Consider the following 22,955-nt stretch of genomic DNA (forward strand, 5'->3'; position numbering starts at 1 on the left):
TCACATGTTAAGTTATGCCATGCATTATCCCATGCATTTTTCTTCTCTGTTATCCCATGCATTTTTCTTCTCTGTCACATGTCTAATTAGTTCATCTGACATCCATTTAGGCCTAAATCTTGAACAATATTTATTTGTTGGTATGAAAAGCCTCGTCGTTTCCAAGATTAATTCTTTGAATACTTCCCATTTTGAATTTGCTGTTGGTAACATCATCAGTTGGTTCCACCTTATAGAATTTAAATACTGTCTCAGACCACCGTAGTCACCTTTACGAAAGCAAAAGCCCTTCCCTTTACCCTTGATGGTAGTTACCTCTTTGAGTAAATCCCACTTCAGTGGGATTTACTCAAAAATGTCACCCAGTGGTTCCTTTATCTGTAAATTCTTAATCTATGAATAATGACTACTGATAATCAGTAGTGATTATTCATGCATTAAGTTGTCTAGTTGCCTCCCAAACATGCTGCCGTAGAAAACAATCATCCAATAAATCCATAAAAGCCTTGCCAGTGTGTGAGTGACCAATCCAGAAATTCCAGTCAATATCCGGGAAATTAAAAATACACATGTCCAGCTCTATTAAACTTCAGGTACTGTACTTGACTTACTTATAGTAAGTGTTATTGTTTCTCTGTTTAGTGACGAAAGAGGTCGCTGAGTAACATGGCAGCGTCCTTAACAGAAAATATTACACGTTTTTCGGTGATTCTTAGCAGACGATCATGTGCACTGTTTAACTTGCGATTCAGGTAACGGATGGCGTGTTAACACGTTTCAAAATCAGTTATAGTCTATATAACGGGCATTAGATTTTAGATGAAATATTTACTGAGACTGCTATGAGACTGAGTTAACCAGTCATTCAGAAAGATCTGGGATTGATTTCTATTGCCAGTCTGTAGGTAATTTATTCTCCATCAATGTGCAGTCAATGCCAATAGGGGACATTTATTACCAATTAGACTAGGCCCTAAATACTTTTTAAAATAGATTATTCCTCATGTTAAACAAAAAAATTCTTTCAAATTACGGCCTGTTGTGTTTTCATGTATCGTCTTTATTATTATTATTATGGACAACGACTTCTCTGGACTTCTGAGGGTACCTTCGTAAGAGAGAGAGAGAGACTTCTAAAAAGACGCTTTTCAAGTTGGTGAGAGTCTGGCACCTTGGGATATTTTTATTCTGCACGACAGGTACACTGACTACAGGATGTAAACATGATGTACTGACGCTTGCTTAGTTGCCTCTGTGTTTATGCAAAACAATCTAATCTAATGCAGAGTTCTGTTTATGACCCGCATATACAGCACTTTTTTTTTTAAAATGGACTAGCACTGTTATCTGATCCATGGATTGTGAACTCACTGACAAAACAGTGGATGGACTGTCATGTGGACGGCATGACTCATTTTAAAGGAATAAATGAGGGCTTCCTGACAAACTAGCTTTTAAACATGAACATTTTACCAAAAATAGTATTATAAGTTGTAAATATCCAGCGCTGTATTTTATCAGATAAGAAAAGTCAAATTAAATGTAGGACAATATATGATTTTTAACAACAGTTGTCTTAAATGTTAACCAGTAGGATATTTTTATTATTTATTGGCTGGATAAATGCATTCTGCTGTGTGCTAAAACTGTAAAGTTACCGGTTTTCTTGAAGTAATAGTGCTTGACTGTTACACCAACCAAACAATAATACCAAGCTTAAGATTCATATAGATTTTAACCCGAAAAAAAAAAATAATAAATAAAATACTTAAAGTATTCATTATATTTGGGTTGGCTACAGTTCTGGGGTATCGAATATCACAGATATCAGTGTTGGATCCAAGCTTTTTCTAGTGTTGGTGGGGGAGGGATAATGACGATATATGTGATGGACAGTTATTGAATTAATATCATAAAAAATTGTGTTCCAATATATTCAGACTGGGGGGGGATGCAGTTTTCTCAATCATTAGCATTAGCAGAGGCATATGCAAGAAAGCAAGCTTATATAGCATCAGCCAATAAAAAAAAAAAAAAAAAACTTCCCATTTCACCCATCCATTCGCTCCAAATGTTTGTCTGGTGTTCTGCCTTGAACTTATTTAAGTTTTTGACCTCCACTGCGACAGATGGAAGTTTGTTCCAACTATCAGCCACCCACTGGGATTTCATTCTTAATAGATCTGCTAATGATGAGCATGCATATTGCAAAACTGATCCCTTAATGCTTTCACAAATAATGTCCAACCTGTTGTTGCCAGTTATGCTAATATACTGACTACAATAAAACAGTTACACTGAAGTTATAAATCATCTGGGCAGTTGTACAGATTATAAAAAGAACACACATTTTCAGATTATTACCAATGTTTTAGCAATATTAAATATAGAGTATAAATAGAACAATATAGGGTGCCCACAAACCTTTACAAAATGAAAACGTTGTGTATAGGATACATACTACAAACTTGAAACTATCTGGGCATGTTACAGAATTTCCTTATGCCCCAACTGTAGGATTGCAATGATGGCAACTTAATTTTCCAACAAAATGGAGCTCTGTCACATTACCACAAAGAAGTTTGTGCATATTTGAACATAGCAATTCCTGTGAAGTGGATCAGAAGAGGAGGACTGATTTTAGAGCTCCACATCCTTCCCCCCACCTTTCCAATCTGACTCTTTTAGATTTTATTCTCTGGGATTCCATGAAAGCTCAGGTGTGTTTCACCAATGCTAGGAACCATTATGGAACTTAAACAATGCATCTGTGAAACAATCAGCTGCATTGACAGGAATACGCTGTGCCAATATAGGCAGAATTAGATTATGGGTAGGACGACATCTGCAGAGTAACTAAAGGTGCTTGCATCAAACAACTCTAATTAAAACTGAAGATATCCTCTATCACCTGGCTGTAGCTTTATTGTACTCTGTTTATATGATAACATTTTAGTTTTGTAAAGCAAATTTGTGGACTTCCTGTATTTTAATGAAATTAAATATTATATGTCAATAAATGATTTATTGATGATAATTAGTGAGTTTTTAAACTTAAAACTAATGCAGATATTAATAAATTATCTTAACAGACAAAGCATTTGTAAAAGAAATCATCTATCATTGAAAGAATGTTATCCTAAGAAACTTCGGAGTTCCATTAGTTTAGCATTTTCATTATTTGCATTTTGTAATAAAGAAGCAACAAATAATAATTCCTCACTGGAGGTAAGTGCACATTTTCTTTGTTATCTTTTCTAATATAACTGACTTGTTCATTTAATAAAGAATAGGATTATTAACCTGGTGGTGGTGACACCCAAAATACAGGGTTGTTAAAATTAAAGTATCTCTATGTAGAGGACTCTGGAGCGAGATTAGCATTAGCATTAGCATTAGTAGAGGCATATGATGCAAGAAAGCAAGCTTATTCAGCATCAGCCAAAAAAAAAAAAAAAAAAAAAAAAAAAACACACCACTCCCATTTCACCCCTCCGTTCGCTCGAAATACCTGTCCAGTTGAGCCTTAAATTTGTTTAGGCTATCAACTTCAACAACAAGTGATGGAAGTCGGTGGTTCCACCAACCAACCACCCGCTGGCCAAAGGAAAATTTCCGCACATCTATCCGACATCCGTCCTTCCTCAATTTGAATTTATGCCCTCTGAGCTGATTATTCTGAGCAAGATGAAGAATCCCATTGGCATTGAGCATGCTCAAACCATTCAAAGCCTTATACACCTCTATCAGATCACCTCGCCGGTGCCTAGTCTCCAGACTCTGTAATTTGCAAAACTTAAGCCTTTCTTCGTAAGAGCAACCCTTTGTTCCATTCACTAATCTTGTTGCCCTTCTCTGTACCTGTTCCAGCAGCTCTACATCCTTCTTGAAATGAGGCCTCCAGACCTGTATACAGTACTCAAGATGTGACCTAACCATTGCCTTATACAAGGGAATAATCACCTCCTTATCCCTGCTAGAAAAATTCCTGTATATCATTGACAAGACACCATGAGCTACTCTTGCAGCTCGTCTGCACTGCTCAGAGAACTTCATATCTGCCTGCACAATTACCCCCAGGTCCTTTTTATTCTCCACCACTGTCAGTGTAGTACCGTAGAGTTGATACGTTGCTCTGGGGTTACTGTTTCCCATATGTAGTACTTTACATTTGTCAATGTTAAACTTCATTTGCCACCTCTCAGCCCATCTGTTCAACCTTTCCAGATCCTGTTGCAGCAGCATAGCATCAGTGGTGTCCTTAAAAACCCTGTCAACCTTTGTATCATCTGCAAACTTGGACATTAAACTTGATATCCCATCATCAATATCATTCATAAACACCGAAAACAACAACGGACCCAACACTGAACCCTGAGGAACTCCACTAATAACATTAGTCCACGTTGAGCAGTGTCCATTGATTACCACTCTCTGTCTTCTGCCACTCAACCATCCCCTTATCCATAGTAGCAATTTGCCTCCAATGCCTTGGTCTTGGCGCATTATAGCCTTAGTAGCTGATGCGCCAATAAAACCAAAAAACCCAAACCCAAACGCCTCCAATGCCACACTGCTCCAATTTGTGCAGCAGTCTTCCATGTGCAACAGTATCAAAAGCCTTTCTAAGATCCAAATATATAATATCAGAGTTATTCCCTGCATCCAGTTCTTTTGTGACTACATCATAGTATCCAATCAAATTGGTCAGGCAAGACCTGCCCTTAACAAAACCATGCTGCGTCTGAGCTATAACTGAATTCTTGTCTAGATGATCCTGAAGTGCTTCTTTAACCAGTGCTTCCATTAATTTACCTGGAACAGAAGTTAAACTAACAGGTCTATAATTACTTGTGTCAGGCTTCGATCCACCTTTGTGAATTGGGGTTACATTTGCACATCTCCAGTCTATGGGTACCTCTCCCGAGTCCAAAGAAGCTCTTATAATTATGGCTGGGGGTTTGCTTACTTCCTTTGCTGCCTCCTTTAATATAACTGGATAGATCCCATCCACCCCAGGTGCCTTTTTTATGTTTATCCTCAACAATCTCTCCTCCACTTTCCTCTCAGTTATTACAAAATCATCCAGCTCACTGCCAATGTTTACTTTACCTACATCATTCTCCTTCCTGAATAACTCCTCATGCGTGAATGTAGATGCAAAATACTCGTTTAGATTGTTAGCCACCTGAGCAGGATCCTCAACTGTTGAACCATCAATATCCAGTGGACCAATCTGATTCATCCCTTTCCTTCTTGAGTTTAAATAGGTAAAGAACTCTTTGCATCCTTTGCCAAGGATTTTTCGTAGTCTGACTTTGCCTGCCTAATCTCCTTTGGGACTTGGTTACAGACCAACTTATATCTATCATAGGCTTCCATGTCGCCCATTAATTTGTATGTATCCCATGCATTTTTCTTCTCTGCCACATGTCTCATTAGTTCATCTGACAACCATTTAGGCCTAAACCTTGAACAATATTTCTTAGTTGGTATGTAAAGCCTGGTAGCCTCCAAGATTAGTTCCTTGAATGCTTCCCATTTTGAGTTTGCTGTTGGTAACATCATCAGTTGGTCCCACTGTATAGAATTTAAATACTGTCTCAGACCATCATAGTCGCCTTTACGAAAACAAAAACCCTTCCCTTTACCTCTGATGGTAGTTACCTCCGTGAGTAAATCCCACTTCAACACACTGTGATCACTGCCACCTAGTGGTTCATTTATCTGCAGATTCTTAATGCATGAAGAATCACTACTGATAATCAGATCAAGAGTATTGCTCCCTCTTGTTGCCTCACGAACATGCTGATGTAGAAAACAATCATCCAATAAATCCACAAAAGCCTTGCTAATGTGTGAGTGACCAACCCACAAATTCCAGTCAATATCTGGGAAATTAAAATCCCCCATTATAAGACTCTCTGATTTACTGGCCCACTCTATTTCCCTGTACAATATCTTATTATACTCATCAGAGTCATTAGGCCTATAGCACACTCCTACTCTCAATGTTGATTTCCCTATGCTTATGTCACACCAAACTGACTCGACACTGCCCTGTCCATCGATGTCGACTGGCTTCACTTCCTTGGACCTTGTGTTTCTTAACTAATAGCATAACCCCACCTCCCCTCCTGTCCTGTCTATCCTTTCTATACACATTGTATTCCCCAAATTCCAGTTCCGCATTCCTTATATCTGTGTGACACCACGTCTCTGATCCGTCACCACCAAATACGGAGGATGCGGAAAGGTCAAGGAATGACCACCGCATATTCCGGAGCAATATGGCCTTAGTTGCTAATGCTCCTAAAAACCAAACAAAAACAAAAACAAACACGTCTCTGATATCCCAACAATATCTGCCTTTGACGTTTTGAGCAATACCTCAAATTCATCAAATTTATTTACCAAACTCCTAGCATTGGTGTACACGCAGGTATACATACACCTGTTTCTATTCTTGGCTACCCTAACACAACCCATGTGTTTACTTTTACCGCAATGACTCCCAGCAGTCTCTGAAATATCCTGCATCTTGTTTTTCAGGCTTCTGCTCATTTCAATAGAAGCAGTGCAAGAATCACTTCCACCTCTGCCAGTGGCTACTGTTAATCTATTAGTCCTTGTATCCCCCCCAACTAGCAGTTTTCCGACCCACCTAACTCTGCCTCGACAGCATCAGCAAAAATTCTTGCACCCTTTCTGTTTAAGTATATTCCATCCCTGTAGAAGCAATCTCTCCTGTTAAGAAGTACAGTCCAGACTGAAAAAAATCTACCCCTTGAGCCTTGCACAATCCCTCCAGGGCCGAATTGATCGACAAGGCTCTCATCATATACTCCCTCCTATCGTGTCTGGGCAGAATTGCAGACACTTTCAAATTCAACCCTAATTCACGGCTTTTTTTTGTTCTAAGGTTTGTACTGAGTTCTAAGGCTTGTACGAAGAGAAATTTAGACAACAGGTACGATAAAGAATTTGCTCACCATTTATTGGAAAAAAAAAAAATAGTTACAAAATTTGTTACTATATGGCGCTGTGGCAATACAAATCACTTGAACAACTATGCTACAATTGATCAATGTGTCCTCCATTTTGGTCAACAACAGTTCCCATTCGAAGAACAGCATTTTCTACAGTAGAATGTAACATGTCAACTGGAATAGCCAGCACATGACGTCTAATGCTGTCCTTCAGATCTGGCAGAGTTTGACATCCTTCCCAATACACCTGGTTCTTCAAAAAACCCAACCAGAAGTTGCATGGGGGTGAGGTCCGATGATCAGGGGTGGCAAAGATGTCTGGAAATAACGGCTGATGACCCGTTCATCTGTAAAGTGTTGCCTTAGCAATCTTTGGATGCAACGGTGGATGTGGGGTGGCACACCATCTTGCATGAATATGGTATCCTGAAGGCACCCATGTTGTTGTTGCAGCTCTGGTATTGTGAAATTTGCCAACATTTCATAATATCGCTGTCCAGTGACAAAACAGGTGCGGGGTCCAGTTGGTGTTACCTGTTCAAAAAAAATATGGCCCAATCATGAATGTCTCCATAAATCCACACCACACTGTCACTTTTGGAGAATGCAACGGGACCTCTGGGATAACCCGAGAGTTTTCTGTTGCCCAAATGCGACAGTTGTGTGTATTCACTTGTCCATTTGAGAAGTGGGCTTCATCACTCCAAAGGATGTTCCATGGCCAAATGATATCCACTGTCATTCGCGCCAGAAACTGAAGTGCGTATGTGAAACGAATATCTGCATCACCATGCTTTAGCTGCTGTAGCATGTGCATCTTGTAAGGATAGTACTGCAATGCCTGACACATTACTAGCCTTACAGTGGAATACGGCATATCCACTTAACGAGAAACAGCTTTTAGTATTAGTATTAGTAATGGCCGCATGGTGCAAGAAAGCCTATAGCTTATGCTGCACCAGCCAAACTTTGCTCCCACAATTTCCCATTGCCACAAAAGGTTTTTCATCTGTAAATATCGATGCAAAATAAGTGTTGAGTTCATCTGCAACGGCAGCTGGTGTATTTAATACTATCCCCTTTCCCTTACGTAAAGATCAATCTGGTTTGTCCTGCTCTTCTTAGCATTTATATATGTGAAGAATTCCTTATCCCCCCCCCTTTGCTCTGTTTGCTAGCGATTTCTCATAAACTGCCTTTACCTGTCGAACCTTTTCTGTGGCTCTATTACAGATCATCTTGCAGCTGTTATACGCTTCAGTACTTTTTATTGCTCTGTAACTTTTCCAAGCCACCCTTTTCAGCTTAAGTAATGTGGCAACTTCACTATTCATCCAACTTGGAACCCTCCCTGTGGAGTATTTTTTTTAAAGGTAAATACGCATTCAGGGCGTCTGTGATTAATGTTTTAAAAGCATACTACAGTTCAATTGTATTCATTCTCTATGCGATATGTACCCAGTCAATAAAGGCCATGTAGCACCTTAAGGTATCGTAATTTCTTTTTCTGAAATTATAACCCATTCCTTTGCCTTTTACTACTACTACCTCTCTCTTCATCATCTACTGTAGAACTGTGTGATCACTTCCTGCTACTGGTACCTCTACTGTCAGCCCTGTTATGTCATCTGATTCATGTGTGATGATGAGGTCTAGGATATTCTTTTCTCTAGCACTTTCCCTGACATGTTGATACAAATAACAGTCGTCTAGTTGATTTAAAAATCTTGTTCCCCATGTCGAGTTTCCTTCCCATTTACTCCAATCAATTAGAGGCAAATTGAAATCACCCATAAAAAGACATTGATGCTTTTTTTTTTTTTTTTTTTGTAGTTGTTAGCACATCAGCTTCTGTGGCCATAGTGCACCTCCTAAGGTTTTTGCAGTACTTTGATCCAAGCCTGAGGCGGGATTCAAACCCGCGACATTTGGGTTGCCAGGCAGGCACTTTACCCACCTGGCTAGCCCGGTCGGCACATTGATGCTTACTTGCCCATTCCATTTGCATGTACAGGCTTTCATCATAATCTTCACAATCACCTAGTCTGTAGATTACTCCTACTCGCATTATACCTTCGTTTCCAACTATCTCACACCATACAGATTCTATACTAGCACGTAAAACATCTGAATCCAGGAAAGCTATCGTCGCACTCAGGCTGCTTCTGATAAGAAGCATTACCCCACCACCACCCCTTCTATCTGCCCTCTACTTCCTAAATACATTATACAAGCCATACCGAAACTCATCATCCCCTATTTCCAGGTGGCACCACGTTTTCATAAGCCCTATTATGTCCGCGTTACTTGTTTTAACCAGCAGTTCGAATTTGCTCATTTTATTGACACACTTCTAACATTACTATACAAACAAATAAGACTTACTGTTCTTGTATATTTAACAACCCTAACATAATCCTTGAAGTTTTTAAGGCTCTCTTCCCTGGCATTAGCTACCCGCTCACTTGAAACGTTTCTGCCCCCAGAACATCTAGATAATATGTCCAGTTGGGTAACAGATAAAAACTCTTGAGGTATGTGCAAGAGTTACTTTGACCAGTGTTATCAGATAAATACTGACATGCAGATAAATGCATGTCAGTATTACCCACATCCCCATAACTAGCAGTTTCCCTGAACCTTTAAGGTATCCTCAATAATACTGGCAAAAACTTTTGCACCACCTTTGTTTAAGTGTATACTGTCTTTACAAAACAAATTCCTTCTACCTACAAGTGTGGGCCAAGCTGATAGAAATTTCCCCCCTAAAGCCTTGCAGAGTCCTTAAAAGTCTTGAGTTAATCCACAATGCTTTTAACATATAATCCCTCCTATTGTGTCTGGGCAGAATTGCAGACACATAGACATTGTGGCCTAGCTCACAGCATTTCCTCAGCATGATCCTGTATTTTTCCAACAAATCGTCAGATCGTGTACGTTTAATGTCATTTGTCCCCACATGAATAATAAATTCTCTTTACCCCCTTTAAAATCTGACAATTTTGAGGCTTTTCTGTTTTGAGGCCTGAATCAGGTGTGCATGACTTGGTAGATTGCTGGAGTCTTGAGTCCCTTACGAGCTCCCAGATGCATTATTCTCAAGGGCAAGCACGAGCTGGCACACTTGCCATACCATAGGGAGATTGACTTCATAAATCCATGACAGTCATAGCCACATCTTCAACACAAGAGTAGTCCACTCGTTTTTGACCTCTGCCTGGTTGAACACCAAGATGTCCTGTCGCTTCAAATTTCAGTCATTTTGCTGACAGCACAAACAGTCATAGGTCCACGCCTTATGTGCTTCTGATGCTGGAATTCTCTGATAGCCGCAGCTGTATTGTTGCAGCTGCGACAATGCAGCTGCAGCTGCATTGTTGCTGTTCTAATAGTACAGCTTCACTAATAGTGCCTTTTCTTGCAACGTTGTTGGCATTGCTGCTGTAGTGCAGGCAAGCATCTACTGTATGATTTTGAAGAAACTGCTTTGCTTTTATACGGTACAGTAAAGCTGAGTAGTGGTGCTGTGGAAATAACTTATGATTAAAATAGCAAATAACGTAAGGTATTTGCATAATCGTAACTAAGATAGTTACATGTCATAGAGTGACAAATTTTGTAACTAATTTTTTTTTTCCAATAAATGGCGAGCGCATTCTGTATTGTACCTGTTGTCCAAATTTCTCTTCAGTACGAGCCTTAGAAGTTGCTCCAGAGCCCTCTATATAGGGATATTTTAATTTTAACAACCCTGTATATAAAAAACAGTGGTGGATCATCTGACAGGTGACCAACTTTCTTTTTCATTTCTGAAGAATGTTTCAGCATTTTATTCAGCATGGACAGTACCAATATTTCATCTTTTCTTAATGGATTACGATACTTATTTTATGCTACTTTTTTATTAAAAAATAAAATTATTTAAAAAATGCTGTTTTTTTTAACACATTTAATTTCAAAAATTTATTTGTTAAAAATTAAAAAAAAACATTTCAGACAAAATAAATATGAACATGAATCTATTAATAAACCCTTCCATTTTCCTGTTTAAAAGACTTAAGCTCCTGAAATTTGGAATATGTGCATATGAATATATTTATGCTTATTTATACATATATGCTTATATATATATTTATTATTATTATTAGCATTAGCCATAAGGTGCAAGGAAGCCTGAGGCTTATGGTGCACCAGCCAAAAAAAAAATTTCTGAGTTACCCTGAGGGAGAGAGAGAGAGTCAGAAGTAGAAGGGAATCACCAAGAAAGAGAAGAATGATGATATCCAGCTGAGGACCCTGGGTGTGCCAAGCCCATACTCACCAGATGTGAGCCCCTGGGGTTTTATGCTTATTGCATATATAAAAATACTCTTAAAAATTAAAAAATGTATATATAATAATATATATGTAAATAAGTAAAAGCTGCAGAGAAAAGAGAAGAAAATTAAAAAAAAATTAATAGCTGCAGTGAAAATAGAAGAAAGGTAACAACAAAAAAATTAAACACCATATAGAAATAAATATATACTTATATAAAAATTACATTGTCATATGTTGGACAATCCTAGGATTTCTTCAAGTGTCATCACCACAATTGCATGACAAGATGACAATATAGTGCTCTGTTTCTAGCATAAAGTACATTCCATGGCAAAATAAAAATTTAAAATAACATTAGGCGAAAATTTTTTTTTATTTTTTTTATTTAGGTTTTCTCAAAAATTTTTTATTTTCTTTTTTCCCAGTGATTTTTATTTTGCCATGGCATGTACTTTATGTTAGAAACAGGACACTATATTGTCCCCTTGTCATGCAGTTCTGGTGGTTGACACTTGAAGAAATTCCAGGATTGTGTGATATATGACAATGTAATTTTTATATAATCATATATTTATTTCTATATGGTGTTTAAATTTTTTTTGTTACTTTTCTTCTTTTTTCACTACAGCTATCAATTTTTTTTTTTTTTTAACTTCTCTTTTCTCTGCAGCTTTTACTTATTTACATATTCTACTATTATGGTCATTAGGTGCCTCCTGTCTATCAGTGGCCTTTGTCCATAAATAATTTCCCCTTCTTTCGTACTCCTCCTTTTCATTTAATCTCTTTATAGATGTATTATAATATACAGGGTGTTTCAAAAATGATGGTCAATAATTTAAAGGTGAAAAGTAGAAACAAAATTGATGGTCAATAATTTAAAGGTGAAAAGTAGAAACAAAATTGATGGTCAATAATTTAAAAGTCAAAAGTACAAACAAAATTGATGGTCAATAATTTAAAGGTGAAAAGTACAAACTAAAATAAGAAAAAAAGTCCCAGTGAACATCGGGCAGCAAGTGAACCTTTTTCGAGATAATGTACATTTTCTGTTAAGATCTGCCATTGACTATGGGAGCGCTAGTTTAGCAAAAAGCTGTGAATCCTTTGCAAAGGGTGGTTTTATTAAGCATAAGATAATACATTTTTAATTTTTGGTTTCAATACTATAGGATTTTACAGATGTTACATGTTACAGGATATTACATTGTCATATGCTATTCTTGCATCTGTATGCAGCTTTATAGTCTTCTCTGCATTGAGTTGCGAATCCTCCCAGGCATTCCTGGGTCATTTCTGATTTTCTGAAAGACTCCTTCAGCCCGACGTTGCAATTCCTCAACTGTGTTAATGTCAGAAGTGTACACCAAGCTTTTTACATGATCTCAGATACAAAAATCCATAGGACTTAAGTCTGGTGATCTGGAAGGCCACATGACAGACCCACCTCTACCTATCCACCATTGACCATACCTTCTAGTTAGATACAGAGTCACAACTTGAGCAAAATGTGCTGGTGCACCATTAAGTATAAACCACATGTTCTGGCGTTGCTGAAATAGAACATTATCATCATCAAGGAGGTCTGGAAGAACATTCTGCAGGAACTGAAGGTACAGCTTGCCTGTTTGGCAGAAAGTGTGGTCCAATTAGATGGTCTCCTAGTAGTCCTCCCCAGAAGTTCAGCGAGAAACGTTTCTGATGTCGTGACTGTGAATTGCATTAGGATTTTCGTCAGACCAAACGTGACAATTATGAAAATTAAAAATACCATCACGAGTAAACCAAGCTTCGTCGGTGAACAAATTTTGGTTAAAAATTGGGGGTTAAGGCACACTTGCATTCACTGTTGTTGCATTCACTGGCAGAAGTTTGCTCTGGGAGGGTAGTCTGTTGCTGAGACCTTGTACACACTGGATATGGTAGGGGTATATTAATTGGCAATGTAAAATTCACCACACACTGCTGTGGCTCAGTACATGCTCTTGCAGAGCAACTCTCCTTGTTGAAATGCCTGGATTTTGTTCTATTCTTTCTAACACCCTTTCCTCAACGTCAGTTGTTATGCTTCTGGGCCTGTCTGCTCGTACTCTACGTGCGAAGTGCCCATGTTCTGTAAGGCGTTGATGTATCCTGATGAATGTGCACCTGTTGGGCTGCCTTCGACGGGGAAATGCTTCTTGGTATAGGGCACCTCTGTAGCCAGGTGGGAAGGAGCAGCAGTGCATAGCACACACTTCTTGATCAGACTGGGGTTCGAGCCAGTCACCACCAAATACAGAGGATGCAGAAAGGTCAGGGAATGACCACTACATATCCCGGAGCAATATGGCCTTAGTTGCTAATGCTCCTAAAAACCAAATAACCAACCAGCTTCTTGGTATAAACGTGCAGCCTAGAGTGCATTGCCGTTGGCTTTGCCAATCATGAAGTGCATGTCCTCGTACTCTTTGTTGCTGTAACCTCTTTCCATGTTGACTATTCTTTGACAAGTACTAGTATGCCTGCTAAATCTCAGACCATTGAGAGGGGGGGGGGGGAGAAATGAGCATAACCTAACCTAAACAAATTGTATAGGATCCCAACTCTATAATTCACTTTTTCAGTGGTGGATCCCAACTAGACATGCGCAATATCTTGAAAACGATTCAGTTAAAGACCCATGTTTACTAGGCTTTTTTTGCATATTGTAGTCTGTACTGTTGACCTTTAAATTATTGACCATCACTTTTGAAACACCCTGTATATATATATATATATATATATATATATATACACAGGGTGTTTCAAATATATATACATTTATATACAGGGTGTATCAGTTAAACGTTTCAGAACTTCTAAGAGGGGTAGAGTACATCCTGACAATTCGAAATCATATAGCAATGTGGGGTCGGAAATGCTTTCCTGAAGCGGTGTTGTACACAGAAGCACCATAAAGAAAAGAGACTGTAAGTGAGAAATCGTTTTAATAATACATGAAAAGAAGCAAAAGGTACATGGATTAAAGTAAGTGTTCGAAGTTTCTTCCACGGGCTACAATGCACGCCTCACATCTCCGACGCATGGACATCCGAACAATCTGGAATACTCCAGGCGAATTTCGAATTTCTTCGGCAGCTACTGCGATTCTTGCAACCAGCTCCTCAGCATTGTCAACAGGGGTGTCATAAACTAACGATTTCATATGACCCCAGAAATAAAAATCAAGACATGATAGGTCGGGTGACCGAGCAGGCCAACGCACGGGACCACCACGTCCGATCCACTGTTGACCAAATGTGACATCCAGGTAGTTACGAACATCTCCGCTATAATGGGCAGGGGCACCATCGTGTTGAAACCACATTGTCTGTTGCGTCGATGCAGAAATCTGTTCATCTCTCAAAAGTTGTGGCAATACTTGCTGCAGAAAGATCAAGTAGATAGGTCCGGTTAGACGACACGGTAACAGGTAAGGTCCGATGAGGTGATCTCCCATAATACCGGCCCATACATTGACCGAAAATCGAATCTGTGCTGCACGACGTCGTATTGCATGCGGGTTCTCGACCGCCCAGATATGGTCGTTATGCGTGTTGAAAATTCCTTCCCTTGTGAAGGAATTTTCACGGTCATATGAAATCGCTAGTTTATGACACCCCTGTTGACAATGCTGAGGAGCTGATTGCAAGAATCGCAGTAGCTGCCGAAGAAATTCGAAATTCGCCTGGAGTATTCCAGAATGTTCGGATGTCCATGCGTCGGAGATGTGAGGCGTGCATTGTAGCCCGTGGAAGAAACTTCGAACACTTACTTTAATCCATGTACCTTTTGCTTCTTTTCATGTATTATTAAAACGATTTCTCACTTACGGTCTCTTTTCTTTATGGTGCTTCTGTGTACAACACCGCTTCAGGAAAGCATTTCCGACCCCACATTGCTATATGATTTCGAGTTGTCAGGATGTACCCTACCCCTCTTAGAAGTTCTGAAACGTTTAACTGAAACACCCTGTATATACAAATAATATATATATATATTATTTGTTTCCATTTTCAAATTTTTTCAAAATTTATTTCGAATTGACATGCTTCACAGCATGCAAAATTTGAGACTACTTATCTTTCTTCCCACAGTGTAGTGGTCATCCGGAGAGAATATCAGGTTTCCTCTTCCCATCTTTACTATGTGAAAATAATAATAAATCTTTCAAAAGCATCTAGTCTTATACTAGTAAGGCTAGATCTTTGATGAATTAGTGGGGGAGTAAAAACAAGTAACATGAGAAACAGCATGTAATTCAAAACTTTGTGTCAAGTGACCTACCACACTAATAGTTGCAAAAGTATCAGGTCACCTGACAGGTTCTTGAACTTAATTGCTCTGCAAAAACCCATAAAAATCACTTTAGAGATGATTGCAGAAAATTTTATCTCTATTTAGGAAGGTAGAAAAAATTTCAGATTTTTAATCACCAATTAATGGTTAATGCGGGATCATTATTTTCATGAGTCACTCTTACATATAAGTGACTTGCCAGCACTGCCAGGTTAAAACCTATGTGTATAGTCAAAGCAATATTGAAGAACAAAAATTTTTAACTTTTTATCTAGCTAACTGCATTGCATCAAGAGATGAATATAGAAATGAAAAACAAATCATAAAATAATCATCTAATGTACTTCAGGATTCAATAATTTTCATTCATTTTTTTGGTGGGTAGGTTTCCCTTCCAGAATCAACCTTCTAGATTCTAGGTTTCCCTAACCTAGAATCAACCCCCCCCCCACCTTGATGAGGCTCCTGACAGAGCTGAAACATCTTGGAGATGGAAAAATAATCCTAAGTTAGATGAAACTGCCTTAGAAGAGAGGAGAACTGAATATGCCAAACCTTATTATATGAAGTTACATTTATTTTTTGATATATTACAATGAGTGGATTCAAAAGTTAGTCATTCTATTGTTATTATAACTGAATTATGCATGGTTATTTATTAATATCTATCCCAATTAAGATGTATATGGTAACTTTTTCTAACTATAACTATCACTTTCTTAAAGCACCTATCAGGCTTTCTTATAACTTTCTATGATTATTTATTTATTTATTTTTTTGCACATGTAATTTGTAGGTGCAATGCACACAACTGTAAAGAACCTAGGAATCTTATCACTATTAAATAATTTTTGGCTCCTGTTTATAATGTAAGCAAAAGTGCTACATATGCCTAAAGGCAATTGTCTGAATCTCTTTGCTGCTATAAAGTTGCAATAATATTATCAAAGAGCCACTAACTTTTCAGAGGAAAGGTGAAAACTGCTTCAGAAACAATAAAAAAAAACTGTGTATAAATCACTCTTCATGCATGCATGCATACACTTCCAAAACTCCATAAGGAAGTGTGTGCTTCATTGTGATGTGATAGTATTACTATACCTCACATATTACTCACTCCCTATTATTTTTATATAATCAGAGAACGATTCAATTCTCTCTCTCTACACAAATAATGTCCTATTCCATTATTATAACAGCCATTAATTTTTTTTAAAATCTTTTTATTACAATTTCTATTGCAATTAAAATAACCCAGACTTCTCCGAAAGCACTATATATGGTCATGGATGACTGGAGCAAATTGTACACTTTCTTTTTTAGTTTATTATAATATTATATAACATAATTAGATGAAAGTTAAAAAGATAAATCAAGAAGCAAATGTCCTCTGTGAAAGCATATTGGTTTTGCTAGTTTTCACATGTTTGGAGAGGAGGGGTCCAGGTTTGAATCTTGTCTGAGACTGGAGGAATTCATTCAGGACTATAGTTAGCCAGTCAAGCAGAGGGATTATGCCCCCCCCCCAAAGTTATTCTTGTTTTTTTTTTTTTTTTGTTTTTTTTTAACACCACATAACATGCGAATCAGCCTACGAACATACACTTGTACAGACATAATACACAGCACAATATGTTAATACTATATAAATAATAATGATTACAAGAAGCAACTGAAGTATTTCAAGATAACTACTGCATTGAGAAAATGTTTATATGTGCTAACAGTTTAATTTGTTGTACTGCAGTACAGATTAAATTATACTCAAAGTCAACATTTAAACTTAAAAGGTTGAAAACAAAAAAAAAAAGGTTTCTTTCTATATTTAATATTCCCAAACAATTCTGAAACTCAGGATGCAATATCTCAAACACTTTTGTCACTTGCCTGATTGATTACCTTTTACAGGTGGAATTATAAGTTGATCCCTAGTTTGGGCCTTGAGAAGTCAGAAAATGTGTATGTAAAATGTGTATGCCTGTGAATAAATCAGCACAGAAAACATGCTTTGAGGGCATTGCCATTGCTGCCCAATTTTGCATATTTTGACATAACAAAATGGGTGAAGTGTGCAATACCATTTGATTCAAAACATTTTTTGATACTAATGAATGGAATATTTAATTGCAGAGGCCACAATTGTCTATGGGCTTTGCGAGATTTTTCAATTTTGCAAGCACTTTCAATTTAAAGCCAGCTTCGTATGACACTCATTTTCGATTTATTTCAGCCATACTTGCACTTACTATGAAAGAATTAATAAAACATGATTACCAGTACTACCAACTGGATTTTTGATTAAAGAAAAGGGACTTTAATATCAAGTTCTGACTACTGCTGAACAAAATATAGACAATATAAAAGTGAGAAATGTAAGAATCACATGGATGTTCTACAAAATACTGCACAACAAAAATTAGTAGCAACTAGAGATGCAATAACCTGTACATTGCACTCATTCTATAAAGAACTGAGAAAAAGGTGATTTTCCTGCTAACATATAAATTTTTATCCATATGTAGAAGCCTAACATGACCTGTATATAATGAAACCTTGTATATTTTGAAATTTTTTGACTTGTACTCGAGTATCTACTGTATTTTATTCTTACAGATGAAAGACAAGATTGTATCTTCTATGACTTGATACTAATGAATAGAATATTTAATTGCAGAGGCCACAAATGACTTGGTAAAGGAGCATAGCCAAGTTGACGTGGCAGACATTCAAATCCCATTGGTGAATAAAGGAATTTTTTTTTTCAGGTGGAGGTTTATTCCAAATAAAACATGATTACCAGTTAACGAGTGAGTACAGAAAAAAAAAAAAAACATTTCACAGATCCATTCCCTCTAAATGTTTGTCCAGTTCCTCCTTGAATTTGTTTAAGCTATCAACTTCCATAACCACAGATGGGAGTTTGTTCCTGCAATCAACTACCCACTGGCTAAAGGCAAATTTCCACACATCTGTTCTATAACATACCCCCTCAGGTTTGTAAACTGAGCAAGAGGAAGAATCCCATCAGAATTGAGCCTGATCAACCCATTTGTTTTCCTCACCAGTCTTGTTGCCCTTCTCTGTACTCACTCAAGCAATTCTACATCCTTCCTAAAATGAGGCCTCCAGACCGTATGCAGTACTCAAGGTGTGGCCTGACCAAGGTGTGCCTTATACAAAGGGATAATTACCTCTTTTTCCATACTACCAAAATTCCTGTATATCATTGACAATACCCCATGACCTGCTCTGGCAGCCAAGCCTGCACTGCTCAGAAAATTTCATATCTGATTGCACATTATTCCCAGATCTTTTTCATTTTCTACCACCCTAAGTGTAGTACCACACAGTTGGTATGTTTCTCAAGGGTTACTTCTACCCATATGCAGTACTTTGCATTTGTAAATGTTAAACTTCAGTTGCCACTTCTCAGCCCATCTGCCCAAATTTTCTAGATCCTGTTGCAGTAGTGCACTGCCCTGCCGGCCCGTCACCACCAAATACGGAGGATGCGGAAAGGTCAGGGATTGATCACCGCATATTCTCAGAGCAATATGGCCTTAGTTGCTAATGCTCCTAAAACACCAAACAACAAACAACAACTGCCCTGCCAACCTTTGTACCATCTTCAAACTTTGACATTAAGCCTGATATACCTTCATCAATATCATTGATAAATATACAAAGCAATGCCGGGCCCAACACCAAACACTGGGGGACTCCACTAATAACATTAGTCCATGAAGAGTAGTGTCCATTGATTAATACTCTGTCTTCTTCCACTCAACCATCCTTTTATCCATTGTAGCAACTTACCCTTAATACCATACTGCTCCAATTTAAAATGCATATAGTTTATAGAGACAGTATTTGAGATTCAAAATACCTCAGATATGGCAGAAAAGACAATATTACAGTACTGAACCACTTTATAATGATTTTGCTCATCAAATTTAGAAATTGATTAATTTTTTACAATTTCAGAAATGATCTTTTTTTATGGAATCATATATCATAGGTATTCATCGATTGTCTGCAAGGTGATTTACTTATGTGACATTATTGGCATTCATTAAAATTATAAAGAATAACAATTTAAAATTTTTCTCCTTTGCTTTCGCACATTTAGCAGTACTTGATGTTTGATAATAAAATTTTGGCTTCAGTTTACAGAAGGCTTCATGTTGGCTTGGATTAGAAAAATACAGGATATAATTTTTTTTACACTAGTATTTTAAATCAGTAAATCCATATATATCTTTTAATTTATTACCTTACCAGTTAAAAATCATAAATTTAGAACATTTGCATGAAAGTATTATATTATTATAACATTAACAATAATATAGAGTTGTCAATTTTTGCAGGATTCTGATCCTTCGTCGCTGACTCATACATTTCTCATTAAACAAGCATGCGTAAATGTTGTAGAATCAGCAACAAGAGTTTTAACTCAAGTAACTGTGGCAATATTAGATGCACAAGATGAATACAAAAAGGTATGTAACTGTTTATTAAGCTGGGGAAATTATTAGTTCCATATATTGTACATGTGTGTATGAGAAGATGCAATAAAGTTAAAAGGAGAGGATTTTTATCTCTCATATGTATAAAGAGAGGCAAGACACTGTTAGGAACAACCTACCATAATTAGTATTAGCCATGTGGTGTGAGGAAGCCTGACCCAGGCTTTGGCTGCCAAAGCCAAGAAAAAAATAAATAAATAAAATTATAATAATAATAAATAAATAAAATTAACTACCAGTGCAATTCCCACCTCGCACCAGTACCTGTCTAGCTGACCTTTGAATTTCCCCAAGCAGGCAGCCTCAACCATTCATGGAGTCAATTTATTCCAGTAATTAGCAACTCAATGGCTAAAATAAAACTTATCTCCATAATTTGAATTTATGGCCCTAATTCTGCTGTCATTTATAACCATTAAAATTTCATCTTCATTCATTTCACTATTGCCTTCAGAGCCTTTAGACCTCAGTCAGGTCTCTTAGGTGTCTAGTTACCAAGCTGTGTAGCACACACATATATTCAATTTCCTTATGGATACCGTTATGCTGATCTCACCAGGCATGTTGCCCATCTCTTTGGACCCGAGCTCTAGTGCCTTTTATTTATATGTGGTCTCCGTACTTGGGCACAGTATTCCAAGTGTGGCCTTACATTTTCCTTGTAAAGAGGGATTATGAATTTCCATCTCTACAAGCAAATGTTTGATGAATCATCAACACCATGGGTCCTCCTTGCAGCCTGTGTGCGCTGCACAGAGAACTTCATGTCTGCCCATATTGCAACCCTCAAATCACTTTCTTCATTTACTTTTTTAACATACTTAACCACTTAAACAGTGGTTAAGTATGTTATTTTGGAGTTGCTATTCCCCAAGTCATTTTCCTGCATTTAAACACAGCTGTACTTTGTCAACCATTTCTGATGTCTATTGTTCATCCTAAGGAAGCACTGCTTGGCACTGATAATTAATTACTCTCCTGCTCTTTACATCACACTCTGTATCTCTTCATCAGTGTCAATAAGATCAGAAACAGTGGGCCCAGTACCAATCTTTGGTGGAGTCCACTTATGTTAGCCCAATCTGGAGAGTAACCATTAATCACAACTTTCTGCTTCCTGTTCTGCAGCCACACTGTGATCCATCTAAGGATCTTACCTGTGATTCCAACATGTTCCAGCTTATAAAGTAACCTCTCATGCAGGACTGAGCATAATGCTTTGCTAAAATTCAAATAAACAATGTTGAAATTATTTCCTACATCCAACTCATGAATGACTCTGTCAAAATAGCTAATGGTTGGTTAAGCATGATTTAAGACTGCTCTGTCCTTCACAATTCCATTTTTATGCAGATGACCCTGTATTACACTCTTGATCATTGCATTCATCATTTTCTGTACTATTGAAGTCAGACTGATTAGTCACTTCGCTCTTAGAATTGCCTTTATATATTGTAGATATGGCATTACTTCTCCAGTCCAATGACACCAGCAAAAACATTTGAATCACCTCTATTCAACTTCATTCCATCACCTTAAAAAAGATTTCTTCTGTCTGCTGGATCAGGCCATGCTAATAAAAGATTTCCTCCCAAAACCCTTGCAGAGTCCCTAAAGCAGTAGTTCTCAAACTTTTTAATGTGAAGGCACCCTAAATCCATTATGAAAGATGCCCGGCAGCCCCAGCACCGGGTGCTGACAGAATATTTTGTAAGGTGCTGCTGTTTCAAATACACTGCGATGCGGTCAGCAATTATTTCATGACGACTTCTAATTTACACAGTTGCATGAAATTCAATGACCTTTTGTAGCGACGGCCACGATGTAAGCCGATGCTAAATTTGACGTCGCGGCACCCCTATAAAGAGTAAGTGGCACCCACTTTGAGAACCGCTGCCCTAAAGTATTTAAGTAATCCACAGGACTTTCAGTATATAGTCCTTCCTATATACTCTTATTATGCCTGGGAAGAATTGTAGACACAAATGCATTCTAAAGTAACTTGTGGAATTTTTTCCACCAGATTGTCAATTCATGTATATTTAATATCACTAGTTCTCACATGAACGCTTTCTTATAGAACCCTTAAAACTGACAACCTAATTTTTACATCAAATTTTCAATCCAGGTAGACATATTGATTCTTAGGATAAGAATCAATCTATTTTAATGTTATGTAGGATGGATGCATAGTTTACTAGGCCTCTTCATAATAGTATTAATATTGGTATTAGTAATGGCCATATGGTGCAAGGAAACCTAAGGCTTATGCTGCACCAGCCAGGAAAAGAAAAGAAAGAAAAGAGTAAAAGAATAGCATCTTAGGTGCCAATGGTTTTTTAATAGTTATTATTTTTCTCTGAATGTAACAGTGTTGTTGATACCCTGAAGGCAGGGATCACAATTAAGTGTATAGTGGAGGGCTGCTTGTAGTTCATTTGGGCTTTTTAGACAACCATGCATTTCTTGTTTTATCACCCCTTACACAATTCTACTATATATATTTTTAATTTCTTCCAACAACCTTATTTCTTAATCTTATTCTTAAGGTAAAGATATAGTAGGTGTACTCAGAGAGGGTGTTACCACATGGTAAAGTGCTTATATTTACATATATAGTGCATATTTACATTAAGGATTTTCTCCTGCTTTACATTATTATTGTATAAACACTAATTTTCACTTTAATGTAAAGGTGGGTGTTTTTAGTTCATTGTTATGCCTTGCTTACGAAAATTTTCCATTACCCACTATTATTTATTTATTTTTCTGGAAAAGTATATTTTTAATTTTTTGAAAA

The 22,955-nt window shown here is 37.4% G+C and overlaps 1 protein-coding gene across 1 annotated transcript in view; it reads left to right on the forward strand.

The window, feature by feature from the left end:
- Positions 1–666: 666 nt before the first annotated feature.
- The window catches only part of LOC150084886 (diablo IAP-binding mitochondrial protein-like), a 53,604-nt gene continuing 31,315 nt past the window's right edge, over positions 667–22,955 (forward strand). Inside the window, exons 1-3 of the mRNA XM_090376381.1 lie at positions 667–752; positions 3,093–3,228; positions 19,997–20,128. Of these exons, the coding sequence (XP_090232507.1) occupies positions 667–752; positions 3,093–3,228; positions 19,997–20,128 (354 nt within the window). The remainder of the gene's footprint in view (positions 753–3,092; positions 3,229–19,996; positions 20,129–22,955) is intronic.

This window comes from Mastigoproctus giganteus, chromosome 6 (assembly GCF_048544385.1).
Source record: "Mastigoproctus giganteus isolate SK-2022 chromosome 6, ASM4854438v1, whole genome shotgun sequence".
Taxonomy (NCBI): domain Eukaryota; kingdom Metazoa; phylum Arthropoda; class Arachnida; order Uropygi; family Thelyphonidae; genus Mastigoproctus; species Mastigoproctus giganteus.